Raw genomic sequence first — 17,304 nt, forward strand, 5'->3', positions numbered from 1 at the left:
GCCGGTCCCCGCCACCAAAACGGGGCCCGCTGCCATTTGGAGTGGGCGAGCCAATTAAGGCCCACCCAGCACTCCCTGTGCGGTGGGGGGGAGAGATTCCCCATCTGTCAAAGTGTGCTCTTTCGTGCATGTGCGCACTGCTCCCTGAGACCAAATGCTGCCTCAGGGAGAATACTGACAGTCCAAAAGACTTTAAAAATAGAAAAATTAAAAACTTATTAACATGTCCCCCTCATGTGACAATGTCACACAAGATGGGACAGGTTAATAAATATCTCATTAAAAGTATTAATGTTTTTAAAAATGGACATGAAACCTCCTCCTGCCAGTGTATAAGGTTTCATGTATTATCAGAAGCCCGTTGGGGCTCCTGGCCTGCCCGCCAGCCTTAAGGTTGGACGGGCAGGTCTTTAATTATCTTAATTAGCCTGTCAATGGCCTTAATTGGCCATTGACAGGTCGGCGGGTGGACAGCTGATTTCGCTGCCTGCCTGCCTTCCAAAAAATTTAAAGGGACCGGGATGACGTCGGGGGTTCCTCCCAACGTCATCCCGCGTCATTTTCCCGTCAGCAAGTGGGCTCCGCCCCCAAATCGCCGACGGGAAGATTCAGGCCAATGTATACTTCTGAAATCATAGTCTGAAAAATAAACATGCTTTCTACTTTCTGTCCCTTAGCCAATTTTGTATTTGGCGCTGTCTCTTTAAACCTATGGGCTTCAATTTTGCTAACAAGTCTAGTTAAGCAGCTTTTGAAAGTCCATATACACAATATCAACCACATTACCCACATCAGCTCTCTCTGTCACTTCGTTAAAGAACTTAAACTAATTAGTCATACACAAGTTGCCTTTAATTGAAAAAAAACAGAAAATGCTGGAAAAACTCAGCAGGTCTGACAGCATCTGTGGAGAGAAAAACAGAGTTGATGTTTCAAGTCCATATGACCTTTCTTCCCTTTATTAGATCTCCTGTGTACTGAGTTTGAGGCAACTTGATTGGAACATATAAGGTCCTGAGGGGTCTTGACGGGGCCGATGTGGAGAGGATGTTTCCTCTTGTGAGAGAATCTAATGCTAGGGGGCCACTGTTTAAAAATAAGGGGCCACCCATTTAGGACAGAGATGAGGTGAAATCTTTTCTCTCAGAGGGTAGTGAGTCTTTGGAACTCTCTTTCTCAAAAGGCAGTAGAAGTAGAGTCTGTAAGTAGTTTTAAGGCAGAGATAGATAGATTCCTGATAATCAAGGGGTGAAAGGTTATTGGGGGTAGGCAAGAACTTGGAGTTGAGGTTACTATCAGGTCAGCCATGATCTCATTGAATGGCAAAGCAGGCTCGAAGGGCCAAGTAGCCTACTCCTGCTCCTAATTCCTATGTTCGTATGTGTTCCATAACTCATCTAAACCTGATGACACTATGATCATTGTCCCCTCACTACATCCTCCCCACAAAATGCTCCTCTGCTGAAACATGCTCTACTTGCCCCAATCCTTTCCCTTGAACTAGATTCTCCACTGCTTTTTTCCTCATTGAGCTGGAAACACACTGATCAAGAAAATTCTTTAATATGCATTTCAACAACACCTCCCCTTCTTTCCTCTTTGCACTGTTATTACCCTAGCCTATATTAGGATGACTGAAGTCCCCTACTATCACCACTCTTATTGCATCTTTCTGAAATTTGCCTGCAAATCTGCTCCTGTATCTCCATCTCATTGTTTGGTGGTCTGCATTATACATCCAGAGTGTAATAGCTCTGCTGCCGTTGTTAATTCTACCCCGACAGCTTCTGCCTTTGACCCCTTAACTACATCATCACTCTTCGGTAAGATAATAGTTTTTTTGATCAATACTGTCAGTGACCCCCCCCCCCCCCATTCTCCTTTTTCCCTTCCCAATCTTTCTTGAATACCTTGTAACCAGTAATATTAAATTCTCAGTCCTCCCTTTCTCTGCGCTATTATATCATAGACCCATGTGGTGATAAGTGTCTATAGTTCAATAATTTACCACACAACTTGCATTTACATACATTCACTCCCATCTTAGGCTGCTTCGCATTTGCGACCCTGACTGATCTCTCATATTTCTGATCTATTCTTTGCTCCATTGTTATTTTTCTCTTCTAGTCCTCTGTGCTTATTGTTTCTCCTTTTTAGTGTTTCATCCAGAGGGCCAATCTGCTGAAAACTTAGCTTAAGCACTTCCCCCTGGTTCCAGTTAATCTACCTGGATATTGGTCTCAGCTCCATTGAGGTGCAACCCATCTACCTTCACCCCTCAGAGTTGGTCACAGCACCCTAACAACCTGAAGCTCTCCCTCCTGTACCATTTCTCCAACAGCATGTTAATCTGTCTCACCCTACTATTCCAATACTCACTAGCATTGGGAGTAATCCAGAGAGTTTTCCTTTGAGGTCCTGCTGCTACATTTCCTTCCGAGCTCCTGAAACACTGCCTGTAAGGCCTCAACATTTTTTGCTTTCTATGTGATTGGTTGCCACATGGACCACAGCTTCTGGTTGGTCCCCTCCCCTCTCAAAATATTCCTCACCCTTTCAGTGATGTCCTATGTCCCGTCACCAGGGAGGCAACACACCACTTGGAACCTCTGTGGACAGTGACAGAAATGACCAAATGTCAGACAGTATGGCCCAGGGCAAGATGGCTATGATGGGTTCATAAAGCATCTGACCTTGTTGGATAGACGGTTGTAATTAAATTTAAGAGGTATAGGGTGGTAGAGTAGATAATGTGGTGGTCTGAGTAGTTCAATACTATGAATCAAAGCGGCAGCTTCCTTTCTGCTGGCAATGAGGCCTCTATTTGAAATGAGTATGGAAAGTTTTAACCCAACTTTTTGTAGATCAAAGCATATTGTTAGGAAAAAGAACGAGGGAACTTCACATGCTCTAGTTGACCTGGAAGTTTGTGCTCCTTAAAATGGGATGTCTGACCATTCCACGTATCATTTTCTGCCACAAAAAGTAGGTAAACTCCCTATGAAGATCTGCAACTAGTGATAAAATGAGATTTTGCTCCATGTTCTAATGCAAACGACCACGAATAATTCAAAGTCAGTGTGGTTTGAAAGCAGAATTCATCATGATGGAATTTTGTAGTGAGTCAGCACTAAAATATAAGGCATATGGGTGAAAATCAGCATCCAGCAGTGGATATGAATAATATGCAAGTCAGTTCCCATATTGTGTTCTTATTTCCCATATTCCTGAACTATAAGCCACAATTTTAAGTTAACTCACCGGTACCAATCGGATCAGCTCAGGTTGGATTCATGTTTCGCACTCCTCCTAATTTTAAGCCCCATTGAAGTCAATGGAGCATAAAATCAGGAATGGGGTAATAAACAGACATCCACCCCTTTCCTGCCAGATGGGTTAGGTTAAAAGTGTTATTTGAATTTCTGAAAATTCAGTGAGCAGTTGACAGTGAGAATGATTCACTGCATCAATTTAACATATGCTGCAACTTGAAGGAACACGCAATAATTGTGAATATAAATGCATGTTGACTAAATGCCAAATTGTGGTGCTTCAATTTAACATATGCAGCAACTTGAAGGAACAAGCAGTAATTGTGAATATAAATGCATGTTGACTAAATGCCAATTTGTGGTGCTTCAGTGTTAGAAATAGCTAGTTAGGTCTCCAGAGATTTATTCTGTCATTATGTTTGGATTGCTTCTTGTGAATGTTCAGTAATGTGATCAGCAAAATCACAACAGATACAGGGTGTAATTTTTCTTCTTCATGTAAATAGAGTTGTCAACCTCTCACTGTCAGACTGTTGAGGTCCACAAAGGCTGAAACACTTCATTTCTAATTCATAATTTTCCTAAGTGCACCTGAAATAACAAAGTGGTCTTCTCTTTTCTTAAGAACTTACTATGTCAACAATAAGCATTTCTCTTTTTTGTACCACGATATATCCAAGTACACCATCCCACATGCTTTTCTTCCTCCCTATGTTAGGAACATAGGAACAGGAGTAGGCCATTCAGCCCATCAAGCCTGCTTTGCCATTCAATTAGATCACAACCCTCTGGGGTAGAGAATTCCAAAGATTCACCACCCTTTGAGTGAAGAAATTCTTTCTCACCTTAGTCATAAATCACCTGCCCCTTATTCTGAGACTGTGTCGTGTGGTTCTAGAGCCCCCAGGCATCTATCTTGTCACACCCTGTAAGAATTTTGTAAGTTTCAATGAGATCGTGTCTCATTATTCTAAACTCTAGAGAACACAGGCCCAGTCACCTCAATCTCTCCTCATAAGACAATTCGCCATCCCATGGATTAGCCTGGTGAACATCCGCTGCACTCCTTCAATGGCAAGTATATTCTTTCTTAGATGAGCAGACCAAAAATGTACACAATACTCCAGGTGAGGTCTCACCAAGGCTCTATAGAATTTGCAGCAAGACATCCTTACTCCTGTACTCAAAACCTCTTGTGTTGAATTCAAGGCTCATAACATTGTCCTCAATCACAATTTTACCTAGCATCTTCACACTGTGGAATTCCCACCCTCCCTCAGTTTTCCATTTTCCCCCCACAGACTTTTAAAACATAAATTTATTCAATAAACTATACCTACCACCTGAGTTTTCTTTTTAACCACATCTTATTTTTTAAATTCTTTCACAGGTTAGGCCAGCATTATTGTCCCTGATTGCCCCTCAGAAGGTGGTGGTTAGCTGCCTTCTTGAACTGCTGCAGTTCATGTGGTGTAGGTACACCCACAGTGCTGTTACCGATGGAAATGCCAGGATTTTGACACAGTGACAGTGAAGGAATGGCGATATGGTTCCAAGTCAGGATGGCATGTGACTGGAGGGGAACTTACAGGTGGTGATGTTCCCATGCATCTGCTGTCTTTGTCCTTCTAGGTGGTAGAGGTTGTGGGTTTGGAAGGAGGCTTGATGAGTTGCTGCAGTGCATCTTATAGATGATACACACTGATGCTACTGTGCAGGGTAGTGGAGGGAGTGAATATTTAAGTTTGTGGATGGGCTGTTAATCAAGTGAGTTGCTTTGTCTGGGATGGAATCGAGCTTCTTGAGTGTTGTAGGAGCTGCACTCATCCAGGCAAGTGGAAAGTATTCCATTACACTCCTGACTTGTGCCTTGTAGATGGTGGTCCATCCCTAAGACTATTTCCTATTCTTTTCTACCCTAGACAATGACCATTGGCTTTCACCCATATTTCATAAAAATTTAAAAACATTTTGGAACATTTTTGAGCCCAGATATTACTGCTGGGCTATTCTTGAGTAGACAAAGATGAAATGTGTTGGTGTGACATTCCTTCATTTTGTTGAAGGCATTAACTGTTTTGTTGTAAATGCATTAACCCCTCTGCTTGGTTTATCAAAGAACTAAGAGGTTAAAATGAGATACTGCTTTACAAATGTTAATACCCATTACTGCTGTCAAATTATTTCAGAAGAGATCAAGTTCAGCTTACCTCACTATTCAGAAAGCAGTAAAACACGGACACAAAAAAACCCTGTAAAACCAAAGAGTCTTGTTGAGTCCTACAGAAAATTATGACATTAACTCTTTACAAAACATTTAAATTACATAATGCTTTAGGAAAAGATCTAATTTGCACAACAAATTAAGCTGTCATATTGCATTAGGACCATGGTTCATAAACTATCAGTTTGTCTATCCAGATTACTCACCTGAAAGGCCTGCAGAAATGAATTAAAGTAGATGAAAACAATTTGTGAGATGTCATCTTCGCCTGGATTGACGAAGAACAGCATGTAAGTGATGCCAAGAAGGGGTAACAGAACTAAAGTTGCCTTCACTGCCTTCCTGTAGGACAGATGGTGACAGGATAGAGGTTATATTATTTTTTAAAAATGAAGTTAAAGCTCATTGACGTAGTAACTAAATGTTTTTCTGGGCACATGTCACCTTGAGCTAGTTGCAATTGTGTTAGGCTTTATTAGTTAGAGTACAGAACAATTTGAATTGAAGCTACACTTACAGTGTAAATGCCATGTGAATAATATGCTATGGTCATGGCCTGACAACAGAACCAAGCTGAGTGAGACTCCCTGGAGAGGAGAATTTCATTCAGCTTTACTAAAGAAAACAAATTCTATAGTCATTATCATGCTGCTGTTTGTGGAGGTTTGCTATGTGCAAACTGGCTTCTGTGTTACTTACATTACAGCAATGGCTACACGACAGAAATATTTCATTGGCTTTAAAGCACTTTGAGATCTTCAGTTGTCATGAGAGGCACGACAGTATATAAGTTTAAGTATTTCTTTCTTTTCACTTCAGAGTCAATTCAGAACTTGGTAGCTGATTTCTGTTCACATTAATGTTGGTGGGAAATGATTTTCACCCATGCTAAATTTGTTTTTTTAATTTATTCTAGGGATGTAAACATAGCTGTCAGGCCAGCATTAATTGACCATCCCTAACTGAGCCACCTTCTTGAACTACTGCAGTCCATATGGCGTAGGTACACCCAGAGTGCTTTTTTTTTGTAGTTGCTTGATCCAATTGAGTGACTTGCCATGGCATCACAGTAAAGAGTCAACCACATTGCTGTGGGTCTGGAGTCACAGATAGACCAGACCGAATAATGATTGCTGATTTACTCCACCGAAGCACAATAGCAAAGCAGATAATTTTTTCTGACAGTCTGATAGTTTTTTGATCATTATTATTGAGACTAGTATTTTATTCCAAATGTATAATTAATTGAATTTAATTTCCCCCAAAAACTGTGGTGGGGGTTGAACTCATGTCTCTGGAGCATTAGAATGGGTCTCTGGATCATTAATCCAGTAACATTACCACTATGTTACTGTTGGTACAGTAAATGCAATCCAGCTTCTCTTTTTACTCTCAATTTGGTATGGCATAGGAGCCAAATAGGTTCCAAGATGTAACACGTTGGAACTTTCAAGGAGCATCTCCCAACCCACTGCTGTAACATTACTGGGTGAAGCAGTGTCTAGGAAATAACAAGCCCTTGTGAAGGGAGATTAGAATGGAATTGATTTTCTGTGGCAGAAATCCAATAGCTGAAGCAGGCAGATCTTCAGTACTACAAGTGCTATTCAGCATGCTGAACTTACAATGCAAGTTTTTATAAGCATGAGCTGAACTCAGCACCGCCAAGCTACATCAATAATTACTACACTACTGTGCCCATATCAGCAATTAAGAGGTGTGTCAGTGTTGTTAGGGATTGAAATAGCTAATGTCAGTTTTGTCGACAGTGTCCTGAAGGAAGCTTCAGCCTGTGCATGATTTCTCCATGTGCCAACCCTCATGAGGGATGCTATACAACACAAGTTTTTGGCAGAATTGGAAGAAGCAATGGGTTAGTTACTAGTCTTTTGTTTCTAGGACTTTAGTTCGTATCTGGCAATACAGATGGAATGGAAGTTTACTTTTTCTGCTGTCAGTTAGAACCTTATGTGCAATAAGATTGGGCAGTCCACAGACTTATGGCACAGAACTGGCATTTATTGTGCTGTGAAGTTGTAGGAATTCCCACATAGGCCTAGGGGTACTGCTGAAGTTTAACCAGCTATACATGCACCGAGTACCAGTGATGAAAGCTCCTCACGGTACCTGTTACAGCATTAGCCTGCCAGATCACCTGGGCGAAATTTCAGATTGAGTATCATGTGACCCAAACTGAAGCCCTGAGTACATGGACTGTCCAATCTCATTGCATGTAAGACCAACTGGCAGCAGAAATGTGTGGAACTTTAATGTGAGTGAAGCCAGACAGCAGAACTCTGTGTAACCTAAATACTGTAGGGTGAAAGAGGAGAGGGTGAAAGATTGAAATTCTACACATCTATGCTTGTGGTGGTCAAGGATCATATTCAGGTTTTTGTTAAGGAAGAGATAGAGAGACACAAGCATGCAATGCTCCACTGGTGGAAATATACAGTCTTAGTGACTGAGGAGATTAGTGTGAGGCATTCATTGGAACATTAGGAATGGAACAGGAATTGGTCATTTAGCCCCTCGAATTTGTTCCACCATACAATGAGATTATGGTTGATATGTGATTGATCACTACATACCTGTCTTTTCCCCATATCCCTTTCTACCTTTGCTTAACAAAAATCCATCAATCTCAGATTTAAAATTAACAATTGATCTAACATGAATTGCTATTTACAGAAGAGAGTTCCAAACTTTTAGCACCCTTTGTGTGTAGAATTGTTTCCTAATCACTTCTGAAGACCTGGCTCTAATTTTTAGACCAAGCACCCTAGTCCTGGAGCTCCCTAACCAGCTGAAATAGTTTTGCCCTATCAACCTCTTGATATCGTGAAAACCTGGATCAGATTGCCCCTTAACCTTCTAAATTTCAAGGAATGCAAACCTAGTTACTGTAGCCTCCCTTTGTAAATTATCCCTTAGGATTCAGATATATTCTGGTAAATTTAGGCTGCACTCCCTCCAAGGCCAATAGATCCTTCTTAAAATGTGGTGCCCAGGACTGAATGTTGTACTCCTGGTGTGGTCTAACTGGGGCTTTGTATAGCTGAAGCTTAACTTTTGCCATCTTGTATTCTAATCTTCTAGATTTAAAAGCCAGCATTCTATTAGTCTTCTGATTATTTTTTGTACCGGTTCATGGCATTTCAATTATCTATCTACATGGAGGCTCTAAGTCTCTTTGGGCCTCCACTGGTTCTAGCTTCTCACCATTTAGAAAATACCCTTTTCTATCCTTTTTAGTTCTAAAGCAGACGAGGACACACTTACCCTCATTGAAATGCATTTGCCAGTTTTCCCCACTTAATCTAATAATATCTCTTCATAACATTATGCTTCGGCCTACACTATTTACAGTGCCGCCTATCTTTATGTCATCATCAAACTTGCAGCTTTTTTATCCTATCATTTAAATTGTTAATATACGTGGTCAATAGCTAAGGACCTAACACAGATCCGCATTCTTCCAATTACAGTATCTGCTCATTATCCCTATTCTCTGCCTCTTGCTGCTCAACCAATTTTCTAACTAGATCAATAATCTATCTTGAATTCCATGAGATTGCAAGTGGGTTAGCTTTTTAAAAAATATATTCTCAGCATGTGGATAACATTTTAATCTCCAGCCTCAGTTGTTTTACAGGTAGGCAGACATTAAGAAGCAATCATGTAGTATGGAAATCAATCACATGTAACCCAGATCAGGTAGGGGTGGGGCATGTGCTTCTCTGGCTGTCTACCATCTCCCAGGATGTCAGTTTACTTTCTTCCGGTCCCTGCAATACCATTCTATAATTGACTGCCTGCAGGTCAATGTGAGTAGTGCAGGAGGAGGCTAAACCTCCCATATCCCTTTTTTCCCAGAATCATAATGACAATAGAATGTTCCGGCACAGAAATGTGCTGGAATTTCAGCGGACCTCTAACAGTTCGATCGGCAGCAAGGGGAACTGTGAAATGCAATGAGGACTTGTTTGCACAGAAGTCCAACATTGTGACGTCGCTTCCGAATTTTACGTGTGGCGGGAACCACGGAGTGTGGACTTCTCACTACAACATGGCGGGACATCATTTAATATAGTTTAGATACCAACTAAGTTGAATCTTACACTGTATTCAAGATTTTATGAATGGCACATGGGAACCAGGGGGCTTCAGAGTCTTACCCCATTCAAGGAGACAGGAGTTCAGTGCTGCCTGTGCCAGTCAATGATACTCAGAGCTAACGTGCAGTGGGAGGGTGGAGGTGGAATTGAGGCCATTGCTGGCTGCCAGCAGAAGTGGAGTAAAGGTGGCAGCACCATCAGAGAGGTCATATGCAGGTGGCAACAATAATGGTGGGGGTGAAGCATGTGAAAATGGCAGCACTAACAGGGTGTGTGTGTGAAAGTGGCAGCACAAATGGGGGAAGACATTCTGCAGGGGACACAGAGGGACAGTAGCACTTAGTCCCAAGTGAGCAGCAAGGGAAAGGTTTTGTGGGGGGTGCTGGTGGGATACAAAAAATATGCAGGAGAAGAAGAGAGCCCATATGGCATGGGGCTTATCCACCCAATGGATGCCTCTGAGAAGGAGATGCAGTGCTGAGATAGGGAAGTACTGGTGGAGCAACAGCAGGAATGGAAGGAAAGCCACTTGCAGAGTGGATGTGCAAGAGAAGAGTGTAAAGGGATGTAGCAACAGCCTCCTGTGCAAAGAAAGGCTACCTTCATGACAGAATCTACTATACATGGCTCAAGTATCTGCAGATGTCCGAGCGGCAGTGTCTGCACTAACTGAGGCTCTCCAGGGAGGTGCATGCTGATGGACACCTGCACAGGGACCGATTTATGCTTCAGGACTAGCTGAGACCCATGAGGTTTGGTGGACACTCAATGCCCATGGGCCTGAAGATCAAAAACAAAAACAGAATTACCTGGAAAAACTCAGCAGGTCTGGCAGCATCGGCGGAGAAGAAAAGAGTTGACGTTTCGAGTCCTCATGACCCTTCAACAGAACTCGAAACGTCAACTCTTTTCTTCTCCGCCGATACTACCAGACCTGCTGAGTTTTTCCAGGTAATTCTGTTTTTGTTTTGGATTTCCAGCATCCGCAGTTTTTTGTTTTTAGGCCTGAAGATCAATGTGGCTCTCAACTTCTACATCCAGAACTTTCCAGGGATCCACTCAGGACAGGTGTGGAATCTCGCAGGCTGAAGCCCTTGGGTTCATCAAGGAGGACACCTCCCTATTCAAGAGATGGGGGAGCTATGCGTGCTTCCAAATGGACCTGGGCAATCAGGTGGAGAGGTCCATCGACTTTGCAGCCATTGCTGGATTCCCCCAGGTACAAGGTATCATTAATTGCACGCATATGGCCATCAAGGCTGCTATGGACCAACCAGTGGCCTTCATCAACAGGAAGGGCATCCATTCCATTAATGTCCGACTGGTCAGCAACCATCAAAAGCAGATTCTTCAAGTGTGTGCATGGTTCCTGGGGAGTAGGCATGAAACCTATGTACTTCGGCAGCTGCAGCTGCCACTGCTTTTCTGGACCTCTCACACCTTTAGGGAAGGATTCTTGAGGACATAGGCTACCCATTGATAACATGGCTACTCACCCCTGTGAAGAACCCTCTCACTGCAGCAAAGAAGCCCAGTACCTGTCACTGGTCCATCCGAGTAACCTTCAAGCAGGCCACTGGGCTGCTGATTCAGCTGCCTAGACCGATCTGGTGGTGCCCTTCAGTGATGGTCCCGTGGGTCTTCATGGTCTGTTGTATTCTGCACAACCTAGCACTGCAGAGAGGGGAGGCCTTGAATAATGAGGGCATCATTGATCACCACTCCTGATCCAGTGAGCAGGATGTACAGGAGGATGCAGAGCAGGCAGCACAGGATGAGGAATCTCTTACATCAGAACAGAGGAAAATGAGAGATGTGCAAGGAGGCTCAGGACAATCTCATACATATCTGTTGCTTTTGACACTGATGCCCTTTCACAAGGTCTGTAATAAAACCTCAACTTTATGTGGATCTGCTGTCATCTCCTTCATTTTGCACTCCATCACCTAGCGTTCAGCTTCACAGTATGCGCTGACACAGCTGAGCTGCTGACCAGACATGACCCATTCCAATACGAGCAGCCCATTGAGGAAGCAAGGCTGTGGATGATATCTAACAAGGCAGCAAGAGTTGAAAGGGTGACCAGCAGGAATGAGTTTAACATTTATTAATTGGTACAACATTATAAAGTCTTAACAGGTATAAAGTTTAAACACCTGTGATCCCCAAGTGCATCCAGGTGCTCTTCTTAACTCATTTATGTCTACTCCTACGAGCTGCCATCTCTGCATTTGTGGCTGCATGTGCTGCCTCCTGGCTTGGGATGACCTTGGTGGCTGTTCTCTGGCTGCTTGAGGCATGCAGGGTCCCAGCATTCTAATGGACACCTGCACAAGTGCAGAACTCACTCTCTGCCATCTGTGGAGGCACAGGGGTCACTGGCAGAGGGACTGAGGAGCCAGTGTCCACAACGAAGACTCTTGATGCCTTCTGTCTTTCACTGTGTGACTGCTACAGAAAACTCTGAGACAAGGCATGTAGGTTTGCACGCATCTCTCTCATCCACTGAGTGTTCTGCTGGAAGAGGCTCTGAGTGTTGCCAATCTATCAATGGAGAAAGCCATGTGTACACACACCTGAGACATGGCAACACTCAAGGCCTGGATGGACTCCTCCATCATCTACGCAGAACTGTACACAGCCTCTGGCAGCTCTATCAGATGTTCCCCTACCTCTCACTGCAAATTCAGCAGTTGCTGACTCCCAGACACGTATCGTCAGTCTGGGTTCAGCCGTGGTCCTGGCCTCTCACAGTCCTCTGACTATCAGTGGGCTTGGCTGTCAAGCCCCCATCAGCTGCTTGGGCATGTTTGTGATGTGCTCGCCAGCTTGTGACCCTGCTAATTGTGAGTGGCGACCCACCAACATGAGAGTATCTAAGCTGGTGGAAGGTGCAGGAGAATGATGTAACTGTGCACCCTCAGAGCATCCCTCCTTCACCTCAGAGGTGGCCACCTGTCCCCAGCTCTCGCCAGCTGCACATCCTTTGGGGTTATTGAGACCTGCATGAGAGAAAGCAATTTAGGTGTTAAGGACTTCACATCTCCTCATTAACAACCATGTCTGAGATGGAGCCCTGCGTGTTTAAGTAATGGACACATGGGCACTATACCTCATGTATGGTCCAGATATACACTTGCACCCCTGCACTTTTTCATTCACTCCTATGATGACACTCTTGTCTCACCATCAACAATCGCTCAGCCACCATGCATCCCAGTTAGTTCTAGGGCCTGCTCCTCTGCTGGGATCAGGAAACAAAGGTCTAGGTCTCCATCAGTCTTAGCCTTGCCTTTATCATTGTGTGCCCATTCCCCCTGTCAACAGAAGGAGGAACACTCTTAGATTCCCCATGAAGTCTCGCACAATACTTATGCTGGTGACATGTCCCATGATGGGGCTCACAAATGCCTCCTCCACACGTCTGCTCTTGAGGAACCTTGTGGGAGATCAGCAAAAGTAGGTGGATGCCTCTCACTGAGATGCAGCAATGCCTCTAATAGGAAATGTTGCTGTCTCACCCCCTGGGTGGTCACTTACTCCTCATGAAGTGCACCATATCATGTTTCCACATGCAAGCCCCAAAGAGGAGAGCAGTGTGGCATCTACCCGGCAATGTGGAATCTGGCCTATATAGTCCAGTTCACAAAAGCAGGACAAGTCCAACCCTGCCAATTACTGCTCCATCAGTCTACTCTCGATCATCAGAAAAGTAATGGAAGGGGTCATCAACAGTGCTTTCAAGCGGCACTTGCTTAGCAATAACCTGCTCACTGACGCTCAGTTTGGGTCCTGCCAGGGCCACTCAGCTCCTGACTTCATTACAGCCTTGGTTCAAACATGGACTAAAGAGCTGAACTCCAGAGATGAGGTGAGAGTGACTGCCCTTCACATCAAGACCGCATTTGACCGAGTGTGGCATCAAGGAGCCTTAGCAAAACTGGAGTCAATGGGATTCGGGGGAAACTCTCCACTGGTTGGATTCACACCTAGCAGAAAGGAAGATGTTTGTGGTTATTGAGGTCAATCATCTTAGCTCCAGGATATCATTGCAGGAGTTCCGCAGGATAGTGTCGTTGGCCCAACCATTGTCAGTTGCTTCATCAATGACCTTCCTTCCATCATAAGGTTAGAAGTGGGGATGTTCATTGATTATTACACATGTTCAGCACCATTTGCGACTCCTCAGAAACTCAAGTAGTCCATGCCAAAATGCAGCAAGATTTGGACAATATCCAGGCTGAGCTGACAAATGGCAAGTAACATTCATGTCACACAAGTGCCTGGCAATGAATATCTCCAACAAGGGTAAATCTAACCTTCAACCTTTGACATTCAATGGTATTACCATCACTGAATCCTCCACTATCAACATCCTGGGGGTTACCATTGACCAGAAACTGAACTGGACTAGCCATACAAATACTGTGGCTACAATAGCAGGTCAGAGGCTAGAAATCCTGCGGCGAGTAACTCACCTCCTGACTCCCCAAAGTGTGTCCACCATCTACAAGGCATAAACAGGAATACTGTCCACTTGCCTGGATGAGTGCAGCTCCAAAAACACTCAAGAAGCTCAACACCATCTAAGACAAAGCAGCCCGCTTGATTGGCACCCCATCCACAAATATTCACTCCCTCCAGCACCGATGCACAGTGGCAACAGTGTAACAGCATTTAGAAAATGCAGCTGAAACTCTCCAAGGCTCCTTAGACAGCACCTTCCAAACCCATGACCACTAGCATCTAGAAGGCCAGGGGCAGCAGACACAAGGGAACACCACCACCCAGAAGTTCCCCTCCAAGTCACTCATCACCCTGACTTGGAAATATATCACCATTCCTTCACTGTCGCTGGGTCAAAATCCTGGAATTCCCTCCCTAACAGCACTGTGTGTGTTCCTAAACCACAGGGACTACAGTGGTTCAAGAAAACAGCTCATCACCACCTTCTCAAGGGCAATTAGTGATGGGCCTAGCCAGCGATGCCCACATCCCATGCTCAAATAAAAAAATAGAACTCACCTTGGTGGAGCAAAGGAGGCCATTGACCCATTTGTAGCTCTGCACCCATATTTGGGGTAGGGGTTGGGGGTGGGAGTAGGTTAGTGGTCACCCCATGGCTGCTGACCTCCTTGTGGTCAGGCGGGCCTGTCTCTTCCTCCCATCCCTGAGGAAGACGACCTCTCGCTTGTCCTTCCAACTTGGAGACAGGGAGGCATCATTAAACCTTGTCTTCCCTCTGACATGTTATACAAATTAGGAGCAGGAGTAGGCCAATCAACTCCTTAAGCCTGCTCCACCCTTCAATAATATCGTGGCTGATCTGATTGTAACCTCAACTTCACATTCCCACTCAACTTCGATAACCTTTCACCCCCTTGCTTATCAAGAATGTTGCCTGCATCCTCCTGGTCTTCTGTACTGGCCGACAGGTGGAGGGGTCTTCTGTCAGATGAAGGGTCTTCTGGCAAGCAGAGGGATCTTCTATCAGGCGGAGGGGTCTTCTGTCAGGTGGAGGGGTCTTCTGCAATGTTACTTTGCTTAGGCAGACGATTCAAAGGAGGCAGCTGTTCTTCAGAGCAGGCAACCCTTTGAATATGGCGCCAGCACCGGATGCCGCCATTGGTACTTCGTTACCTGCTTCCACTCTTTAATTGAACGAGACCCACATCACCTGTTAGTTTATGGGCCGACCGCTGTGTGATCATGCTTGGCCTGCTGCATGACACTCAAGTGGAAGTGGCACCGGCCTCGGCTGCTGTCACCGAGACCTGCAGCCTTCGAATAAAATTCAGCCCAGGATAGTCAGCAGCTCAAGTCTGCAGAGCTGCTTTTCCTCACATGATCAAATCCCACTCTTCCTTATTTAGAAGTACCATCTAATTCCCCGCAAGTTGGTTGGGAAGCATTTTGCTGCTACTTTTGGCATTTCTCCAGAACGCCATGCTAAAATTGGTAATTCAACAAGGCAAGGGAAGAAGATAGAATAATCTTATAATTGAATTATACCTACACATGGCAGAAGTCTGCTCCTCTACCTGGGGAATCACAGGGGTACTCTCCTAGCATTCTGAACATGGTGCCAACGGAGTTCCAACATACTGTGTCAATGTACCCTGCTTTTTTAAGAGAAATCTTCAGAAATTAACAGGAAAAATCTTGAGACACTTCCACTAAACTGAGACTCCAACAAGCATTAAATTTAACCTTGGATGAAATCAAATGTTTGTTACTTTGATATTAAATGGACTGGCAGAAGTGGTAGAGTTCATTAGTAGGCAGATCATCCTTTAAAGCTCACATCACTCCCTCAAAGAAGAATTTCAGGTCTTTCAATAGTTGATGCTTTTAATATTCTGCTGAGATCAGCTTATCTGGACCTTAAGTGATTTACACAGTACAGTTAAATTTCCAGAACGGCATGAAAATTGGAGAGATCATTCAGAGTGATGACATATTCAGGATGAGTCTCTCTCAGCCTATGACTTTGCTCAACAGGCTGCAGACCATTATGTGTAAATCTGGTTCCATTAACCTTATGAATATTTTTCATTAAATTTAATCTGCTGAGTACTGAGTGTGCATTGCAGTTCTGGTGTTGTGGGCATTTTTCTATAAAGCGGAAACCTGCATTTCTGATATCTATCACAACCAAAGGAAGGAGGTCAAAGTCAGGTCAATGAATTCATATCATTTTCCAAAGTAAGGGACAGTATGAAATCTCCAGTAGCGTGCCTAGGATGCCAGCAGGCACAGTTTAAAATAAGGGGTCTCCCATTTAGGTTGGAGATGAGGAGGAATTTCTTCTCTTAGAGGATTGTTAGTCTTTGAAATTCTTTCTCAGTGAGCAGTGGAGCCTGGGTCATTGAATATATTCAAGGCTGAGATAGACAGATTTTTGATTGGCAAAGGAGTCAAGGGTTATAGGGGACAGGCGGGAAAGTGAAGATAAGGCCACACCAGATCAGCCACGAACTGACTGACTGGTGGAGCAGGCTCGAGCAGCTGAAAGGCCTACTCCTGCTCCTGATTATTGTGTTCTCATGTTATGTTCTTATCATTAGCAAAGCTGGCATTTATTGCCTATTCCCTAGTTGTTCTGAGCAGTGTGCCTGGCAATTTCAAGGGCAGTCAGAAGTCAGCTACGTGGGTGTGTGACTGGGCCCATCATATAGGCCGACTTAGGTAAAGACAGAATTAAAAAACAGAAAGCGCTGGAAATACTCAGCAGGTCTGACAGCATCTGTGGAGAGAGAAAGAAAGTTAACCTTTTGAGTTGAATCTGACTCTTCAGCTAAGATTGCTCACTTTCCCTAAAGTTGAACCAGTTAAACAAGATTTACGGAAATATTTTGCTGACACCTACTTTTTGTTTCCAGATATCTTTAACTGAATTTGAATTCTCAGGCTGCCATGATGGGTTTGAATTCTCTGAATTCCCAGCCCAGTAACAAAGGGGAGAATTTTCAAATGTCAGGGGAAAGGGGGTGGGGTGGAGTGGGGTGGTGAGGTGGATGTTGGGGCATGTGGGGAGGGGGGTTGAAGATGGAAAAGATGTCAGTCAGCGTGTTGAAAATCCAACCTGACTCCACTGACCTTCTGACTTAAGTGGTGTGTATTTCAAGGCATGTGGGAAACCTCCATAGGACAGGCAGGTTGGTGATTATCATATGCCATCATTTTCTAA

At 44.1% G+C, this 17,304-nt stretch overlaps 1 protein-coding gene across 1 annotated transcript in view; it reads right to left on the reverse strand.

Moving 5' to 3' along the window:
* The window catches only part of LOC121279409 (corticotropin-releasing factor receptor 2-like), a 200,196-nt gene that overhangs the window by 10,000 nt on the left and 172,892 nt on the right, over positions 1–17,304 (reverse strand). Inside the window, exons 10-11 of the mRNA XM_041190630.1 lie at positions 5,703–5,838; positions 5,483–5,524 (exon numbers count right to left, since the gene is read on the reverse strand). Of these exons, the coding sequence (XP_041046564.1) occupies positions 5,483–5,524; positions 5,703–5,838 (178 nt within the window). The remainder of the gene's footprint in view (positions 1–5,482; positions 5,525–5,702; positions 5,839–17,304) is intronic.

This window comes from Carcharodon carcharias, chromosome 6 (genome assembly GCF_017639515.1).
Source record: "Carcharodon carcharias isolate sCarCar2 chromosome 6, sCarCar2.pri, whole genome shotgun sequence".
NCBI classification, from domain to species: Eukaryota; Metazoa; Chordata; class Chondrichthyes; order Lamniformes; family Lamnidae; genus Carcharodon; species Carcharodon carcharias.